General features: G+C 46.4%; 1 protein-coding gene across 8 annotated transcripts in view; it reads right to left on the reverse strand.

Moving 5' to 3' along the window:
- Positions 1-13,848: 13,848 nt before the first annotated feature.
- Positions 13,849-19,729, reverse strand: part of PRKCE (protein kinase C epsilon) — a 545,410-nt gene continuing 539,529 nt past the window's right edge. For all 8 annotated transcript variants that reach the window (XM_042246226.1, XM_060412211.1, XM_004005978.5 and 5 more), the window contains one exon: positions 13,849-17,136. In XM_042246226.1, coding sequence (XP_042102160.1) covers positions 16,990-17,136 — 147 coding nt within the window. In that variant the 3' untranslated portion in view covers positions 13,849-16,989. The remainder of the gene's footprint in view (positions 17,137-19,729) is intronic.

The following is a 19,729-nucleotide window of genomic DNA, read 5'->3' on the forward strand; positions in this document are numbered from 1 at the left end:
TCCACTGTGTCCTGTGAGGGACCATCCTAGGAACGTTTGGCATCTCTGCCCTCCCAGCAATCCTGCGAGGCAGGGGGAAGTGTCTCCACTTGGCCAATGTAAGACACACGCCCAGTATCCCATAGGAAGGCGCAGAGCTCAGAACACACACCCCTTGCACTGAACCTCCCTGCCTCTCGTTCAGTTCTTTGAGCATTTATGGGGTGACTTCCACAGCAGCCACCCAGCTAGAAACCAGGACACCCTGTCCACAGGAGGGCAGTTTCACAGCCCTGGTTGTGCACCAGATCACCATGGAAACCCTCAGCCCTGACTTCACAGGTTGAGGGGTGGAACCTGAGAATCGACATTTTTATTTGAATGATACTTGGAAAGGACAGTCTGTGTGGGATCCTCTTGGGTCACTAACTGGTGGAGAAGGCAGGTTTCCCTTTCTAGGTAGGCAAGAAAAGTGGAGTGGCCTGGCTTTGATCTCTCATAGTTAAGCAGGGGTGAAAGAGGCAGCCCCTGCACACCACCCCCTCTCCTCCAACGTGCCTTAAATCCCACAGTCAGGTGTATTCCTTTCAGTTAGGTTTTATCTTCAGCTAAAACAGTCATCTCTCTGTTTGGGGTTGTAGGGGGGAGTACATCAGCTATTATCAGTTAAATACAGGCGAATTTGTTGAATCAATGCAATGGGAGAGTAAATAACAAAAAGAAAAACAAATCCTTAGTCAGGACCAGTTGTGCCAGCTCACAATTTGGCAAGTTACAGCTTGGGCAAGTAACAGCGAGAAAACCAGGCTGGAACCTGCCCTGGGAACATCTAGAGGAAAAGTAGGGAGATAAAAGGAATAGGTTCAGAACCCAGGGCGCTGTAGTGGAGGAGCAGGCCTGGGGAGGGCTGTTGGGCCTCTGGAGACCTGCCGGAGCACACAGGAGATCCAGGGGGTCAGAGCACAATAGCTCAACCCCTGGACTGGCTCCTGGGGCAGGTAATGGGAGTCCCGAGGAGGGGGTCCCTGAGGAACAGGTGCATTGTGGACAAAGCTCCTCCCTTAGCCTAGGAGTGCCAGGGAAGGCTTCCCAGGGGCCCTCTGAGGGCAACTTAGAACAAGACCCTGATGCAGTGGAGGGTGGCTGGGAAATGACGGGCATGAGCAGAGGGCCAGCCAGGGCACAGGCACCAGTCCGTATAGAGGCCCCTCCACTGGGGTGGGGGGCCACCCGGGCATGAGGCTGGGGCCTTGCTGGGCCAAGCTGAGGTTGCCCTGGCAGCCGTCTGAATTCCCTGTCAGCTGAATTCCCTTCTGCAGCTTCGGAAGTGGTGGGATAGGCAGGTGGAAGGCAGAACTGCTGAGTCACTGGGAACCCTGCCTTAGCTGGGCCCTCCCTGGTCCCCAGAGAAGTCTGCCCCGAGGCTGCAGGGGAGGGAATCTTCTCCCCTCTACCCTTCTGGGCTCTGTGACTCGTCTAAGAAAGACATTGACGTAAGACAGATTAACAGGAGAAAAAAACACAGCTTTAAGTATGCTGGTTCCGACTCAAGGGGCCCCACAAAACTGCGAGAGGCTTATATACCACCCTGAGTTAAGGCCAGGGATAGGGATCTGGGGCTGCTAGGGGGTGGAGGCAGCCCTGGAGGGTGAGAGGGGAAATGTAGGGAAAACTAAGTCTGTCTCTCTGGTGGTGAAACTTTTCTCTGCAGAAGCTCTCTTCTGAGTCCTGAGAGGGACATCCTCACAAAGGCAGCTTTTCTTCGCAAATGTAAACCTCCCCACAAAACAGTTACCTCTGTTCTGTTTTTAGAGCTTCTCTCACGTCTGTTTCTTAGAGCTTCCCTGGTAGCTCAGCTGGTAAAGCATCAGCCTGCAATGCAGGAGACCCCGGTTTGATTCCTGGGTTGGGAAGATCCGCTGGAGGAGGGCATGGCAACCCACTCCAGTATTCTTGCCTGGAGAGTCCCCATGGACAGAGGAGCCTGGTGGGCTACAGTCCACGGGGTTGCAAAGAGTCAAAATAATTAGCTCAACTTGACCCTTGTGCCCAAGAGGCAAATCTAGGGGAGGCTGATTCCACTCCCCTCAGGCCTCCTTCCCTCCCACTGCCCCTCGCCCTGAACACCTTCTACAAAACTAACAGGGGTGAGGGGAGGGTTAGAAGGATCCATTTATCTTGATGGAAAGAGAAGCTGATTCCCCGGGCCCAATTCCTGGGCGCCTCTAACTTCAGCCAAGCACCTGCTCTGCCCTGGCAGGATATTTTCTCCCATTCTCAGAGGTAACTGAGGCCACAAGACCTCTCAAAGCAAAGTAAAAAGGCAGATTAAAGAATTACGATGTTAAAAAAAAAAAAACTGAAAAAGAAAATTCCAAGAACAACAGGAAGCTGATCAGGAAGTTCCCATAGAAGATGAAAATATTTGAGAGTCGTGCTGAGAGCAGGGGCTGAGGGCAGAGGGCCTTCCAGGGACATACAGCCGTGGTGGTGGTGGTCGTGCCCCCCCACCTTCTGCCCACCCTTCTCCTTTGGCAGGGTGACCTCAGGCCTGCTGGCCAGGCCCTGTCCACTCCCAGGGGCCCAGGAACACCTCTGCTTAAACAGGCCCACGCATGCAGCTATATGCACACACGCAGCAACTTTTACACACGTGCCCCCAGATCTGCCCGTGTGCACGCACACACATAAGTGTGCTCATGTGGACTAATGCTTGTGCATGGGGGACCTGTCTCTGCACACAGAGGCAGAAAGGGCAAACTCTCAGAGACGCCTTGTGTGCAGAACTGTAAAGAAAGTGAAAGGGAGACGGTAGGCCCTTCCTCTCACTTGCTGTCTTTAACCACCCCTTTTTCAGGTGTCCAGGCATCTGATGGTGTTTGGCTGAAAGTCTTCTCACAGTGCGTCCTCCACGCCCTCCCCACCCAGGGCAGCCCCCCTTGAGAAATATCCTAGCGCTGTAGTTCTCAAACTTTTTGATCTCATATCCTTTTTATACTCTTAAAAATTATAAGGACCCCAAAGACCTTTTATTAATGTGTCTTATATCTGTCAATATAGTGGCATGGTTTTCTGTTTGTACAAATCTCTCTGTTGTTGTTGTTTTAGTGACGTAGTTGTATCCAGCTCTTTTGTAACCCCATTGACTGTAGCTTGCCAGGCTGCTCTGTCCATGGGATTTCCTAGGGAAGAACACTGGAGTGGGTTGCCATTTCCTTCTCCAGGGGATCTTTCTGACACAGAGACTGAACCCTTGTCTCCTGCATGGGCAGGCAGGTTTTTTAACCACTGAGCCACCAGGGAAGCCCCGCGAGTCTCTCTACTGTGAGCTTAATATGGGACAGCTGATATGTGCTCCTGCATGAAATCTCTTATGACACATTTTGGTTGAAGTATAAGAAGAAAGCCAAGTATCCCAGAGACAGAGAGTTGGAAAGAGATTTTTCGTGGATGCCCTGTGTTTGGCAGCCTCTAAAGTGTCTCCCAGGGCACCCTCCCCACATCCTGATCTTCATACCTTGTGCAATCCCTCCCCTTGGGTGTGGGCTAGATCTGATGATTCACCTCCAAGGAAGTGAGTGGTACAAGAGGTATGGCAAATGTGATGGCGCCTCACTCAGAAGATTAAGACACAGAAAGACGGTGGTTTCTATCCTAAGGAGGCCTCTCTTGCTCCCTTGCTCTCAGGGAAGTCAGCTCTAAGCTGCAGGATAGAAAGCCCCATCTGGCAAGGAACAGAGAGAGACCTCTGGACAAAATTCAGTGAAGAACTGAGGCCCCTAATAACAAACTAAATCCTTCCAACAACCATGGCCTTGAGCTTGGAGGTGGGTCCACCCCCAGCTGGGCTGTCAGATCGACCAGAGCCTGTGAGACCTGGTAGGAGGCATCCAGCTAAGTCATGCCCAGATCCCTGACTTATTGTGAGCTACTGTGAGGTAATAAATGTTTGTTGTTTTAAGCTGCTGAGATTTAGGGGAATTCTGACAAGCAAGAGATAACTAACAACTTACACAAAACAGTTTTGGAGACCCCCAGGGGTCCACAGCCCTCCCTTCGGCACTGCTACTCTAGGCCCGATCCCTTCAGCTGCTCTGGCTTGACCCTCCCAGTCAGCGTCTGCTCTTCTTACAGGCTCCTGCTCTCCGCTGATGTAAGGAAGAGGGCTGGTAAAGGAGGTGGGCCCCATGCAGGTGACCAGGGACAGGTGATGTGCAAGTGATGGGTGCATGGTGTCTGTTCTTGATGTTGCTCCTTCATAGCAGACTTTCAGGCAGAGAGCACTGCATGAGGGGTCTGCTGGCAGGTGGGGAGACGTTTTTAGGTAACAGTCTGTTCCCTCTGTAAGCATCCACATTCTACCCCCTCCCCCAACCCAGTGCCCTTTGGGGAAATCAAACTGTGCCAGGCCCTGGGTTCCTACTCACAAATCATCCTATTTCCTATTAACATTTAGGCTAACACAGATGGCCGAAATCCTTGTTTTCCAATCAGTGAAAAGGCTTCTATCTGAATCACCACATGTTCATACAGGCCGATCAGTCTGCTTCCAAAGTTTCTGCGAGTATCACAGCTTGTTTTACAGACAGAAAAGCTGAGGCAGGCATTCAATCAGGGCCACACAGTCTATAGTGGAAGCAGATGTTCGAATGCAGGAGGGATTCCTTGAGCTCTCCTCTAGCAGGTAGAAGGGAAAGTGCCTGATAGCTGACATGTTCCTGAGGCTGACTTTCCCATTCCCAAGAGTAACACTAACGCTACTGATGATGCCTCACTTTCTGGACACCCAGGGTGGTCTAGGCTTCCACCATGGAGGCATGCGCTCTGAGGACTGGAATCTCCAACACCATCCAGGCACATTGGCCCACTGCAGAGGAAGGCAGAAGATCCAGCAAATTGGAGACAGTGCTGGGTTTCAGATAAGCCTCCCTTCTCCCCCACCCACAATCTGATTAAAGTTTTTGCGGGGTGCATCCCTCCCCCAGGCTGTACGTCTGTGAGGACTGGGCTGGGCTCACAGCACATGGCAATCCACAGAAGCTCAGTGATGACTGTGAATGGATGAGGAGGTGGGCAAACATTTGAGTTAGGTCTGTGTTCGGGGTTAGAAAGCTTGGCTGTGGTGAGTATAAAGGCTAGTTTCTGATAAGTCAAGGTTAGAGAGTCAATCTGGAGCAGGATGGGCAAGCCAACTTAGGAAGGGCTAGGAAGTCAGGCTTTGTTGGGGGTCAGCTTATCTCTGATGGGGTTTAGAGTTCCATCTGGTGGGTGTGAGAGGTCAGTCTTTGCCTGAGCTGAGAACACCATCCCCGGTCAGTATTTGCCCCTTGCAAAGCTGATGCGTCTCCGTGGTGCTTCCCACAACATCTCTTATCACCTGACTCAGAATGTCCACTGTCCTGAGCAACGGGTGAAGTCAGCTCTGGCTCCAGGAGTAGAGAGAGCTTCCGAGTAGCACCGAGGATCGCATTCTTGGGGATGGGGTTTAAGGTGATCTTGCTTTGAGGGCTTCCCTGGTGGCTCAGATGGCCAAGAATCTGCCTGCAATGCAGGAGACTCAGGTTCAATCCCTGCAGAAGGGAATGGCAACCCACTCCAGTATTCTTGCCTGGAGAATCCCACAGATAGAGAAGCCTGGCAGGCTGCAGTCCATGGGGTCGCAAAGAGCTGGACATGACTGAGCAACCAACATTACTTCTAGGGCGTCGTCCTCAGCAGCTGGCTTGGGACGTAGACCCTGCATGAAGGGCGCAGGGAATAAAAAGACTTCAGGCCCTTGGAGGCATTTCCTGTTTTCCAGTGAACTGAAAACTCGGCTTCCTGCTTAGAATAGTCCATAGGGATGGTTTCTTTTTTTGGTGGTGGGAGGGGTGTCTGAGGGTGGAGGATGCAGGCTTTGCTGGGCTTGAGGACCAGCTCTCAGGACTCTGCTAGGAGGCAGCACAGGCAGAAAGGTGGGAAAGAAGAGCAGTAAGAGTCCCCAGGTGCCTCTGCCTGATGCCCTAGCCATGCCTTCCTCGGTGCTCACATTCATAGTCTTTAGAGTGAGCAATGCAGTCTAATTATATCAGACAAATTGTATCATTTCACAAGGATGTAAAATTTCTCCAGAAAAAGGAAGCCAAAAGCATGCAGGACCTGTGTCGGGACCAGGACCAGGAGCACAGTGGGGAGAGACGTCTTTGTCCCCAACTGGGTGCAGATGTAAACGACAGGCTTGCATCCTAGATCTGCTAGGGGCTGCCTGTGCAGCTTGGAGAATTTCTTGACTTTGCAGCACCTCAGACAGGGAACCAAATGACCACCTCGCCAGTGGAATGGTGCTCAGCTGGCCCAAGGCAGGCACACTGGCATCCAGCCTCCTTCCCTCCATCAGAGCACAGAGGGCAGAAGGGTACCTGAGGTACATCTGTGCCCACAGCAATCTCATCAGCTCCATTTCTGCCATGACAGTGCACCCAGCGGCTGCTGCTGACTCCGCCCCAGGGTCTCTCCGCCCTTCTACTGCAGGCACATCCCAGTCTCTAGTTACTCCCACCACTCTTGGTTCTTTCATTGTCTGTTGGGTACTGGTTGGGTGATTTGGGAGAACAGATTCTCCTGCTTGGCTGCACCTCCCTTTGCCTGTGGCAGCATTTATCCTCACCAGGCTGGGAGACTCTGTCCTTCCTCTGCCAGGGATCAAGCTTGAGCCCCCACCTCACCCCAACATCCACATGAGGGACAGATTAAACACCCCCAAGCACAGCTGCGATGGGTGGAGTGCAAAGCAGGGCCAGCAAGAAAGGACATTAGTATGGACCATGATTCTGAAGGAAGTATTGGCCAGGACAAGGTCCTTTGATCCCACCCCCATGGTGGGACTGAGCTCCGGGGGAGGAACTAGTGTTGATTAAGTGGGAGGGCTACAAGGTGGACTACCCAGTCCAGCCCTTGTCCATGTGCTGTGATAGTTCATGGACACCACCTTTTAGTGAACAGTGCCCACTGGGATGGGCCCTCAGGGGTGGGACCTCCTTACACAGCTGACATGGCTGGGGGCATGGAGTCCCTGGCTCACATTGCCAGGGCGAGGGCCATGCTGAGGTCTACAACTCACCTGAGCAGTGAGCTGCCTCACCCTGGCCACTGCCCTCTCTTCCGTCCTGGTCTTTCTCTTCCTTTATGAGTCTGTCTGCCTGTTCATTCTCCCCTCCCGCTCTCCAGCTGGCCTTCCAGGTTGTTATGATGGTGTCTTTGTCAAGGGATAAGGCTAGATCATATTCTTTAACAATAGCTTGATTTATAACAAAAAATCTTTAGCCCCCTGGTCTGGACCGCCATTTGTACCCTTGCTTCAAATCTTAGGGGTGGCCTGGATCTTCTAACACATTATATAATTCACTTAATGGTCATGTTTATTGCTTATGGTCTGCCAATACCCCACCTCTACATAAACTCGGTAAGGGTGAAGAGTTTTGTCTGTTTACTGCTGTCTAGATGAATGGCTGGCATATAGTAGGAATTTGATGAACAACTGAGGAATAAATTTATGGAATAAATGAGTGAATATTTCTGTCATCTGTCTTGTGTGTTAACACTACATCCTGTTCAAGCAGCTTTTACTGGAACTGAGAATCTGGGCAATTGATTTTATGTAGAATGGGCATAAGAATACAACAGTTTCATGGAGTTTTAAGGACTAAAGACTTTCATATAATTTATGAGCCTCAGTTTCCTCATGTATGAAATGGGGATAACTGGAATATCTATTCCATGTGATTTTTGTGAGCTTTAAAGAGATGACTTGTGTGAAATACATAGCAGAATGTCTGAAACAAAGAAGATAATACATGTTACACTTAAACGATTAATAACCTAAAGAAGAAAGCATGAAGAATGAGAATCTACAATTTGTGCCTAGAAAGGGACCTTTCAGAGCCCCTCACAACAGCCCAAGGGGGTGACGGTGCTGGTGGTTTAGTCGCTAAGTCTGACTCTTGCAACCCCGAGGACTGTAGCCTGCCAGGTTCCCCTGTCCATGGGATTTCTCAAGCCAGAACACTGGAGTGGATTGCCGTTTCATTCTCCAGGGAATCTTCCTGAATCAGACATCTAACCCATGTCTCCTGCAATGCAGGCGGTCTCCTGCATTGTAGGCAGATTCTTTACCGCTAAGCCACCAGGGAGGCTGCCCTAAAGTGCAGAAGGGCTGAGAAGTAGTGAGGTTTGCAACTGTTTCCTCAGCATTCGGGTCCTAGAACTGAGGCTGGTCTGATCTCAACCCTCAGGCAGTGTCTACCTGACCTCAAGAGAGAGCAGGCAGTGAAAGCTGAACTCCTTCATCCTACACAAAGACAAGGAGCCTTTATTCAAGGTGAGGGCTGGGCCCTCTCAGAGACAGTGCCGCCTGCGGAGAGCATCACACTTTAAAGGATTCCATGACCTTGACAATCTTCTGCTGAGAAATAACGTGAGGGCTACCGCACTTCTCCTGCATCCTGGGGAAGGGCAACTTGGCACAGACAGGAGCCACCTTTCCTCCTTCTCTCTGATTTGTGCTCCCCTCATTATCACAACATCTTGGCCCTCAGCACTCCTGGGGCATCTGACACATCCCGAAGTCATGAAGAGGCAGTGATGAGAGGGCACTGAAGGAATAGGAAGATGTGGGTAGAAGAAGGTAGTGGTAGCAACGAGACAGGAGGGAAGGAGGCAGGGCACAACCTTGAAAAGAATAATCTAGCCATCAAGGACATGACTTAAACTGGTTAGACGTAACTGGGTCCAAGATGGCAGAAGATTCAGCTTCCAGTAGATCTTGAGCCTCATCATACGCTCACTGTAATATTAGGTTGGTGCAAAAGTAATTACAGTTTTACATCGTTAAAATTTGCCTTTTGGTATTAGAATACATTCTTAAATAAATGTGGTTACATTATACATCATTTTAACGTGCATTTCTCGCTTCATTTTTTTTTTGTTGCTAATGACATTACTTGCTGCTTATTTTAAATTTATTTTAGACTACAGAAATGATTTAGATAAAAATCAAATTTAAGCAATTTATTTGAGTTCAAAATGGGTTGTAAAGCAACGGAAACAACTCTCAACATCAACAACGCATTTAGCCCAGGAACTGCTAACAAATGTACAGTGCAGTGGTGATTTAAGAAGTTTTGAAAAAGGAGACAAGAGAGCCTTGAAGATGAGTGTAGTGGCTGGCCATCAGAAGTTGACCGTAGATAATGATGAGAGACATTAAAGATGACACAAACAGATGGAGATAGATATGTTCTTGGATTGGAAGAATCATTATTGTGAAACTGTCTATACTAACCAAAGCAATCTACAGATTCATTGCAATCCCTATCAAATTATCAATGGCATTTTTTCTTCCACAGAATTAGAAGAAAAATTTTACAGTTTGTATGGGAAAAAAAAAAGACTCTAAATAGCCAAAGTAAACTTGAGAAAGAAAAATGGAGCTGGAGGAATCAGGCTCCTTAACTTTAGACTAATTACCAAGCTACAGTAATCAAGACTGTATGATATTGGAACAGAAACAGAAACACAGGTCAATGGAACAGGGTAGAAAGCCCAGAGGTAAACCTATGCATGTTTGGGCACCTAATCTATGACAAAGGAGGCAAGAATATACAATGGAGAAAAGACACGTTCCTCAATAAGTAGTGCTGGCAGAACTGGACAGTTACATGTAAAAGAATTAAATTAGAATACTTCCAAACACCATATACAAAAATAAACTCAAAATGGATTTAAAGACCTAAACGTAAGACCACACACTATAAAGCTCTTAGAGGAAAACATAGGAAGAACATTCTTTGACAGAAATCAAAGCAAGATCTTTTTTGACTCACCTCCTAGGGTAATGAAAATAAAAACAGAAATAAACAAATGGGACCTAATTAAACTTAAAAGTTTTTGCCCAGCAAAGGAAACCATAAACAAGACAGAAAGACCCACAGGATGGGAGAGAATATTTGCAAATGAAGCAAACGACAAGGGATTAATCTCCAAATATACAAACAGCTCATGCAGCTCAATATCAGGGGGAAAAAAAAAACAACCCCAAATGACCCAATTAAAAAACGGGCAGAAGACCTAAACAGACATTTCTGCAAGGAAGACATATAGATGGCCAAGAGGCATATAAAAAGATGCTCAACATTGCTAATTACCAGAGAAATGCAGATGAAAACCACAGTGAGGTATCACCTCACACTGGTCAGAATGGCCATCATCAAAAAATCGACAAACAATAAATGCTGGAGAGGGTGTGGAGAAAAGGGAACTCTCTTGCACTGTTGGTGGGAATGTATATTAATATAGCCATGGTGGAGAACAGTATAGAGATACCTTAAAAGAAACGAAAAATAGAACTACGCTATTACCCAGCAATTCCACTCCTGGGCATATAACCTGAGAAAACCATAATTCAAAAAGATACATGCACCCCACGTCCGATAGCCAGGACATGGAAACAAACTATATGTCCATCGACAGATGAATGGATAAAGACGATGTAGTACATAGATACAATGGATTATTACTCGGTCATAAAGAGGAACAGAACTGTGCCATTTGTAGGGATGTGGATGTATCTAGAGACAGTCATACAGAGTGAAGGAGTCAGAAAGAGAGAAACATCACATATTGATGCAGATATATGGAATCTAGAAAAATGGTACAGATGAACCGATTTGCAGGGTAGGAATAGAGAGGCAGACATATGGACACGGGGGACAAGGAAGAGGGGATGGGATGAAATGGGAGACTGGGACTGACTTATATACACTACCAAGTGTGCAGCAGATAGTGGGAACCTGTTGCCCAGCTCAGGGAGCTCAGCTCTCTGATCATCTAGAGGGGTAGGATGATGGAGGGGGTTGGTGGGTAGGAGGGAGGTCCAAGAGGGAGGCGATATATGTATACATAAAGCTGATTCACTTCGCTGTACAGCAGAAACCAACACAAAATTGGAAAGCAACTATACTCCAATTAAATAAATAAAACAAAAATGAAAACAAAAATGAAACCATCTCTCCAGAAGCCCTTTCATGCTGCCTCCTAGTCCTTGCCTCTCCTCCCCTAAGGGCAACCACTAGCTTGGCTTCTAGCAGCACAGACTATTTTGTACTTTATGTAACTGGAATCACAGTCTGCACCAGCCCTGACTTCTCAAACCCAACACTATGTTGTGAGGTTCCTCTAGGTTGTTGTCTGTAGTTGTAAATCATTCATTCTCATGTATATCTAGTGTTCTACTGTGTTAATGTAAAATTCCACAATTTATTTATCCAGCTGGTAAATTTTCTGTGAAGCCAAGGTTGCTTCAGTAGATACAGCCAAAGTTTTTCAAGGTAGTTGTACCACTTTATACTCAAATCTGAGACACTAAAAGCTCCAGTTGCTCCACATCCTTAGTAACACTTGATAAGTCTGCCTTTTTAGGTTAGTCTTTCTGGTGGGTGTGAAGTGGTATTTCAGTTTGATTTAAATTTGCATTTCCCTAACCACTAAGGAAACTAAAGACCCTCTAGTTTCTTATATCCTGATTTAAAAAAAAAAATGGATATTTGTCTTAAAATATATTTACCAATGTACTTATCTCAAACACCACTGATGTCATCTTTCTGACACCCTTTATGCTAATTAATAAGCTACTGGTTTCCTTGAGAATCTTTTTCTAGAATTCTTTATGCTAACAACGAAACCCCCAGGAGTTGGTGGGAGATGAAAAAGAGCTGAAGCACTTCTGGTGGTGGTGGTTTAGTTGCTAAGTCCTGTTCAACTCTTGTGACTCCATGGACTGTAGCTTGCCAGGCTCCTCTGTCCATAGTAAAGAAGCACTTGTAGTACCTTCTAAATAAACACTGCCTATTTATCCAATCAGCTGGTCCCTAGAGGGTGTATTCCTGATTAGGACAGCTCCTCATCCTTCAGGTCCATACCATCCAAGTCATATCATTATCTAGGCTAAAGAACTTTAAACTGAAAACCCGACTTCATGATGTGGCTTCTGTCCTGTTTTCCCACTCCATCTCTCTGCTACTGTAAGCACTATGACAACACGTGCTTTGTGGTTTAGTAATTTTATTGCATGGAGATCTTCAGGCTCCTGGTAATTCAAACACTGGACTGTACTCAGGTCCATGGAAATAGAGAAGGACTAGTCTTCCCATAGATTTCCTCTGCGAGAAATCTGTTAGACCTGTTCTTTCTCAGTTCAGGGGCAAAGCCACACAGATAGGCTTTCTTAAAGCCGCTCTGGAGCCACCTAGCTCTTGCCAGGGACCAGTGGCCATGGTTTTCCTGGAATAGGCATGGCATTGCTTGACTTCCTCTTCTAGAACATAGTTGGAGTTGAGGAAAGAGGTTCTAAACCAAGTACTCTGATCAGCAATTGACCTTTTTTATAGCTTCAAGGTGATTTATCGAGCACATGGATTTGGGGAGAACGAACTTCCTCATCTCCAGGACTCTGGAGCTGTCTCTTCTGGACCACTAGGCAAGGGATGTGTAGACTGGTCATATTTCATTCAGTAAAATGTTTGGAGATGTCTTCTGACCTTCTAAGAACAACATCTTTTAATTCGATTTTCTTTTTATTTAAACTCAGACATGCTGGTGGGAAGCTTGTTTCTCCTAGGATGGTCATTTACCTAGAAACAGCTGTCTGAATCAGAGAGGAAAATGGTGATAAATACAACCTTCTCCTTGCTTGGCTTGCTCCTTGGAAGAAAAGTTATGACCAACCTAGACAGTATATTAAAAAGCAGAGACATTACTTTGCCAACGAAGGTCCGTCTAGTTAAAGCTATGGTTTTTCCAGTAGTCATGTATGGACGTGAGAGTTGGACTGTGAAGAAAGCTGGGTGCTGAAGAATTGATGCTTTTGAACTGTGGTGTTGGAGAAGACTTTTGAGAGCCCCTTGGACTGCAAGGAGATCCAACCAGTCCATTCTAAAGGAAATCAGTCCTGAATATTCATAAGAAGGACTGATGCTGAAGCTGAAACTCCAGTACTTTGGCCACCTGATGGGAAGAACTGACTCATCAGAAAAGACCCCAATTCTGGGAAAGATTGAAGGCAGGAGGAGAAGGGACAACAGAAGATGAGATGGTTGGGTAGAATCACTGACTCAATAGACATGAGTTTGAGTAAACTCTGAGAGTTAGTAATGGGTAGGGAAGCCTGGCATGCTGCAGTCCATAGGGTTGCAAAGAGTCGGACATGACTGAGCAACTGAACTGAACAACCTTCCTCTTGGAGTGGGTCTGGAGGTCCATGCTTACATCTTCAGTAGGCAGATGAGATTGCTGGTCGGGGAGGGGGAAGGGACTGAGAGGTGAGTACCTTCAGGATAATATACCTAAGTCATGGGAAGTTTCCAGCCTCGTAGGAGCTTCTTGGATTCCTAAGGCCTAAAGTTCTGAGCAGCTGGTCAAAAACTGAGTCTTGAAGAGGCCTGAATGGGTGGCAAGAAGATCCAGTCTTTTCTTCTCTAGAAAGCTGAAAATGAAGTGCTTTCAGTGTTGCTTGGCTATCTCCCAGCACTCCAAGGCAGCTTCACGCCCAGGCAGCCCAGGGCCCATCCAGTGTGCTCAGGGCCCCTCCATGCTTCTGGTGGGCAGTCCCTGAAATGCAGAGGCCAGACAGGGGTGGGCAAGGGGAGGATGCACATACGGTCATTTGCATCTTTGTGCATCTTCCAAGGATAAGAGAAAAGTGGAAGCCTTGTCTAGGTTTGGGAATTTGGAATCTCTAATGTCCAAAAGGCAATAAGCTTCATTAGTGCCACCTTGTCATTCACCAAGGAGATAAATTGGAGCCCAGGAGATAAAATGCTCAATAGGACCCAGAAATAAGATTTAACGTCATTGTATTTATTAGGTTCTGAAACAATACACATTCACATCCTTTTGAATACAGTACATTTGGCACAATAATGTTTACAATGAAATAACACTAATGAATGGCAAGAGATTAAAATTACATCCCGAAAAGAAAAAAATGTACAAATAAAGCATCACAATACAAAAAAAAATCCCTAAAGTTGAATACATTTTATATTTAGCCAGAATTACTTTGCACATAATTTAAAAAGAGGTAATTTTTAGCCTTCTTTTTTTTTAATGTAAGAATGCATTTTTTTTTCACCTTTGGAGGAAAAAAAAATTATTTCCACTTCACAAAGTCCATAATGAGAGAACACAGGAGAACAGCTATCCTTCATATATTTTTTTGGCATTTTTTTTTACACTCCCCTCATTTTTTTGTCTCAAAAAAATAAAAAAGAGTGAGCAAGCTAGTTGGAAAGATTAGAAGGAACTAGCAGAAATGTAATAGTATGTCTGCTTCCAAACTCTTGTGAAAACCGAAATGAAACAATGAATATTCAAGGAACATACAAGCTCTATTCTATAGACTAAATAGGATTTGAGTCTGCCTGTGTGAGAACTTGATCAGCTTTCAAGCAGGAGGCATCCCAGTCAGCCCAGCTCTGGGGGCTGGAAGGGGGCATCTCTGAGCCAGGCAACCTGCTTGAGTGACTGCTTGGAGCTGCTGGGTAGAATGTATTATTATTTGTCTTCCAACAAAAATGCCAGTTGTTCTGCAGGAAGGGCACAATGCCTGCTGACATGGGAATATTTTGGACAAGCCCGTTCGGCATGACAGTTTAAGAGCTTGCTTGGTCGTTCGATCATCAGGGTGAAGGAAGCAGAGAAGAAAGCAGAGAGCAGTAGGGACTCGTGAGTAAGATGGGCAGTATCGTCATGTTTTCCTAAAAAATGAGATGACGCCACCATGAAGATGTTTCTGTGCTTGTCCTCAACTCCGGAAGAGAGTCTCCCCTTACTATGTCAAGTTACCGAAGATAAATTAAATTAATCTACTGTTCTTCATCTCTTCACTGGTATGCTGAACACACAAGTTGATATAGCATAATATTTGAAATTATAACAAGAACAGATAATAATTACACCTGAGTTTTTTCAAAAATCAAAACAAAAGAGAAGTGAATGTCATCACTAGTCGCCAAGGCCACGACCAGCCAGATGCAAATACGGACACCAGCTCTGTACGGGCTTGAGCTAGTCACTGTACAGACTTTGAAACAACCATCCAGAACATTCCTTTCTCTTCCCCATCTCTATCAGGACATAATAGAGCACAGGAGAACTATATGTGAGATTTAATATCGCTTAATACATGTTTACATCTTTTAAAATAAACCAACATGAAATAAACAATATGAAGAACACCCCTCCTCCCACCCCCCGGCCTCCCAGAAAAAGAGAGAAAGAAGGAAACACACCTTATCTCTCGGTAACTTGAACCAATACGCTTACAGAGTATTGCACCTGGACATTATTATAATTATTCTTTCATAGACTAAAGTTTATAATATGCCTGAACATGCAGCAGTTGATACCTCTAAATTCAATGAATTAATTCCACAGGCCTTGCAGCAAACACTATATACAAAAAATCTCAAATGTACAAAAGGCAAAAAGCTTCATTAGTGCCACTTTGCCACTCACAAGTATAGATATTTAGGGGCAGCTGGGAAATCCACGTGCAATCGTTGGAATGGATTCCATTCCCTGCTAAGTCAGTTCAGTGAAATAGATAATCCAATGACCTCCGGGACACATAACACACGAAGCCACAGAGAACCCTTGGAAATCAGAGAACGTAACACTGGTAGCGTATCTGCGGGAGGTAACATCACACCCATCGAACGTGGCCACAGGAATGGCCCTTGCATGTCACACGGAAACAACGCTCAGAACATCTTGCCACCCTGTCAGTGTTCCAATAAGTCGCTCTTCAATCTCCTGACACCCTCTACATAACCCATGTTTAGCCTCAGGCTGCTTGTTCCAAAAGCAGATATTTTATATTTAACTTTACACGTTTAATGTTTAAAAACCACAACACAGTAGTACTATCATTTGGTAGAAGTGCGCAAAAATCACACACTGCTGCAGAAAATAAATAGAGTTGATGCTGGGGATTCAGGATGAAACTGGAGAGAGAATCTGGGAGCTGAGTTTTGCTAGAACCCAGGGTCTTGACCACTCTTCAGGGTAGCCATGGAGTTCAGGCAGAACTTGAACAACAAAGAGCTCTACTAGTTTCCTTTTCTCTCAATTCAGAGCCCCCAGGTGCCATGAAAGCATTAAGAGCATACACCATGGATGATGATTTTCTCATTGTATATTAGCCCTTTAATATCTACCTTTATTAACACTGGAATTTATTTCTTTTGGCCAATTAGAAAGCAAATTTGATAATCTATTTTTGAAATGTTAATAGAGTTCAAATCAAATTTCTTTTTCTATGGAGAGCGATTTCTTCCACAAGATACATGCTTATACAACTTCGGCATGCCCCAAATCTAAAACCAAAGCAAATGACGATGAGCCATTCCAGAGCAAACCAACACAGGGAGCCGATCAGGGTGTCTTCCGACCTCACTCCTTCCTGGGCACGCCTAGAGGGTGCTCACCCTTGGGCTGAAGAAGCACCAGTCTCTTCTCTTCTGGATAGAATGGCAGAGGGTGGCAGGTGGTGGGTGGGGGACTGGAGTGAGGAGAAGCAAGAATTGTCAGGACTCGATGTTCAAAAACAGAGCCCGAGTCTTGCTTGCTTTTTTCTTTCCTTCTTTTCTTTGCAGTAAAAGACCTGAAGTTCCTTCCTTACCGAAGCCCCCAAGGAGCAAAGCCAGGCTTGCCAACAGACCAAACTCAGCAGTGGTCCAGTGAACTGCTGAGCCTGCACAATTCTGCAGTACTGGTGAGACGAGAATCAAGAGTGCCTTCTGGTCATCAGGTGGAAGTGGGGAGGAGCTGGCCCCGGGGTGAGGGAATGCAATAAATAGAGGGTGGACAAGGGACTGGGCTCCGGGGAGAAGTAGTTCAAGACCATCTGATGGGAAAATAGGAGTCTTCCCGGCGCCCTTGCTTGCAGCATCACCAAACTTCACTGGGAGCGGTTGCTCAGGGCATCAGGTCTTCACCAAAGTAGGAGAAGCCTTTGAATTCCTCCTGGTTGATCTGCTTCACAATCGCTTCGTCCACGAGTGTGAGTACTGGCTCTTCCCGGGTAAAGTCTTGGTCAAAATTATTGACGTCTCTTTTGGTTTTCTGTGGGGAGATAAGAGAAAGCACTGATTCTAGGCTGACCTTCCTCCCCAAGGCCCCCCCACAGGGAGTGGGCATTGCGCTGACCAGCCTCTTGCCAAAGCAGACCTCTAGCTACTGAGAGCAGACATTGAGCTGTTTCAATGAGGTAACAATGAATGGCCCCAGGACCGCGAGGTGACGGAGGACTTGGAAAGGAAGAATGAGGTCAAGTGAGAAGGAAGAAGGGGTGAGAGGTATGATGGAAAAGCAAGGAAGTGGGATTCCCATAGACTGTGTGTGTGTGCATGTTCGGACATTTTCCCTTTCAGCATCTGCCCCAACCCTCTGGCTCCACTGAGTCCTCCCTTCCTGTGATCCAGGGAATGAACATGAATTGCCCTCCTATGAGCTCTCCAGTGGTCTTTCTTCCATAAAGGTAAGCATCACCACCCCCATCACCTTACCATGTCTTTTCTAGATGACATCTTCTCTATACGTAGGGGGATGCATGGAGTGGGGGTTGGGACCATCTTCTGGGAAGCCTGCCTTGATCCTCACCTGCTATCATCCTGAATCCTATTTTGTGCTCCCACATTATTTCTATCATTACACTCAAGACACTGACTTGCAGTGAATTGTTAATGCTTCTGTCCTGTCCATGAGCTCCTTAAAGGCAGAATCCTTGTCTGACTCAACCCTGGGTTCCTAGCAGTCCACTAAACTAAGCATCTACTGAATAAATGAATACATCAGCAAGCCCACCACTGACTCTCTAGGGTAGAAGGACCCATACCTAGTTGGAAGTTCAAGTTGCCAAAATTGTGCTTATGGTCTGTGTGTGGGGTTGGGGGGAGAGGGCAGTGATCAAACAAACTCTGGGTTTTGGAGAAAATCAGGAAGTAAGAATAATTCTCTCTGCCTTTGGGGGCTCCCTGCTGGGCTGGGGTCAGTATTCCTTTCTAGCACACACTGCAATGGGTGAGGAAAACTTTCACAGAATAGTGGGACCTGGCTGAGACTTGGAGAATGAATTACCATCATGTTGTAGAGATGGGAAGAAGGCACCTTGGCAGAGAGGAAGATGGGAAAAGGCAGGAGACTGGGAACACGAAAGATGTGTATACAGGACAATGGGTTGGTCAGGCTGCTTGTGACAGAGTGCAGTGTGGGGATGGCGGGAAATAAGGGTGGAGTCCAACTGAGAGACCTGCAGTACCAAGTTCCTCCTCCCCTGCATCCACAGCACAACACTGAGATGGCTGAAGGGGTTCCGGCAATATTTTTTCAGACACTGAGTAATCGGCATTATCCAGGATTAGCGCCCTGGATGATGGAATAACTCTTGTGGTGACCATTATTATTTGTAGAATAAATATTAACATATACTATGTTCTATGGAAATCAGTTACCTAAAAGGTTAGTGATAGTCTGTGTGAGAAAGTAGTCTTGAGACAAAGCTATATTTTGCACTCTGCTCTGGGAGAGTCACCATGCATGTCAGCAAATGAAAGGATGTGGGACACCCTGCAGTCAAGAAAACCGGCTGATTTGATTCAGGCCAGTCTTCCTCAGAATGACATAAAACTTTTTTTTTTCCTTAAAAAAAAAAAAATATATATATATATATATATATATATATATATGTGGACTGTTTTATTTAAAGATTCTCTTAGATTCTTTTTTTGCTGTGGACCATTTTTAAAGTCTTTATTGAATTTGTTACCGTATCATTTTTGTTTTATGTTTTGGTTTTTTGGCCATGAGGCATGTGGGATCCTGGCTCCCAGACCAGGGGTCGAATCCACACCCCCTGTATTGGAAGATGAAGTCTTAACCGTGGACTGCCAAGGAAGTCCTTTTTTTTTTTTTTTCCTAAATATTCTCTCAATATCTGTCCTGGGAGCAAAGTTCTGCAGAACGTGGTTTGGGAAGTGCCACTTTACAGAGCATCTTCATGTTCGTTTGCTTATTGATCCTTGGAACAGGCAGGTGTTATTATCCTGATTTTACAGATGTGGAAACTGTGGCTCACAGACGTTTGATCACTTGCCCAGAGTCACCCAACTGTGTTCAGAGTGAGGCAAGACTCAAGTTCAGCTCTCAGCGTGATGCGTCTCATGGTGCAGAATATTTGGAGAGCTGGACACTGGAGACATGAGAAGACATGGCCAGGCTCAAATGCAACCAGGAGACCTTTAGGTCAAGCTACTAGGCTGAAGTAAAGCCAGAAAGGCTTGCTAGTAAGCCAGCATGGTGGGAGAGGGCTGTGGATCAGGGAGAGAGTGGTACACAGTGAAGTGAACTTGACAGGGGAGTCTGTTTTCAAACTGTCCCAGATTAAGGTCCAAATCAGACAGACACCACGCAGAAGAGATGAGCTAATCTTTCCCATACTGCAGCCCCCATCCATCCTGCTTGGCACCTTCTCTCCGGCCTCAAGCCACCAGAGCTCAGTAGGGCTCAGAGACCTTGTGGCGGGTGGGGGGGGTGGGGTGCGGACAGAAAGGGGACAGAGGAAAGCTGCAGGGATGGAAACAGTACTCGCAGCAGAAGGGGGTGTGTGCCGCCCCTGAGGTGAGAAAACTGAGGAGTGGCTCAGCCATTCCTACAAGAG

This window comes from Ovis aries, chromosome 3 (assembly GCF_016772045.2).
Source record: "Ovis aries strain OAR_USU_Benz2616 breed Rambouillet chromosome 3, ARS-UI_Ramb_v3.0, whole genome shotgun sequence".
Lineage (NCBI taxonomy): Eukaryota > Metazoa > Chordata > Mammalia > Artiodactyla > Bovidae > Ovis > Ovis aries.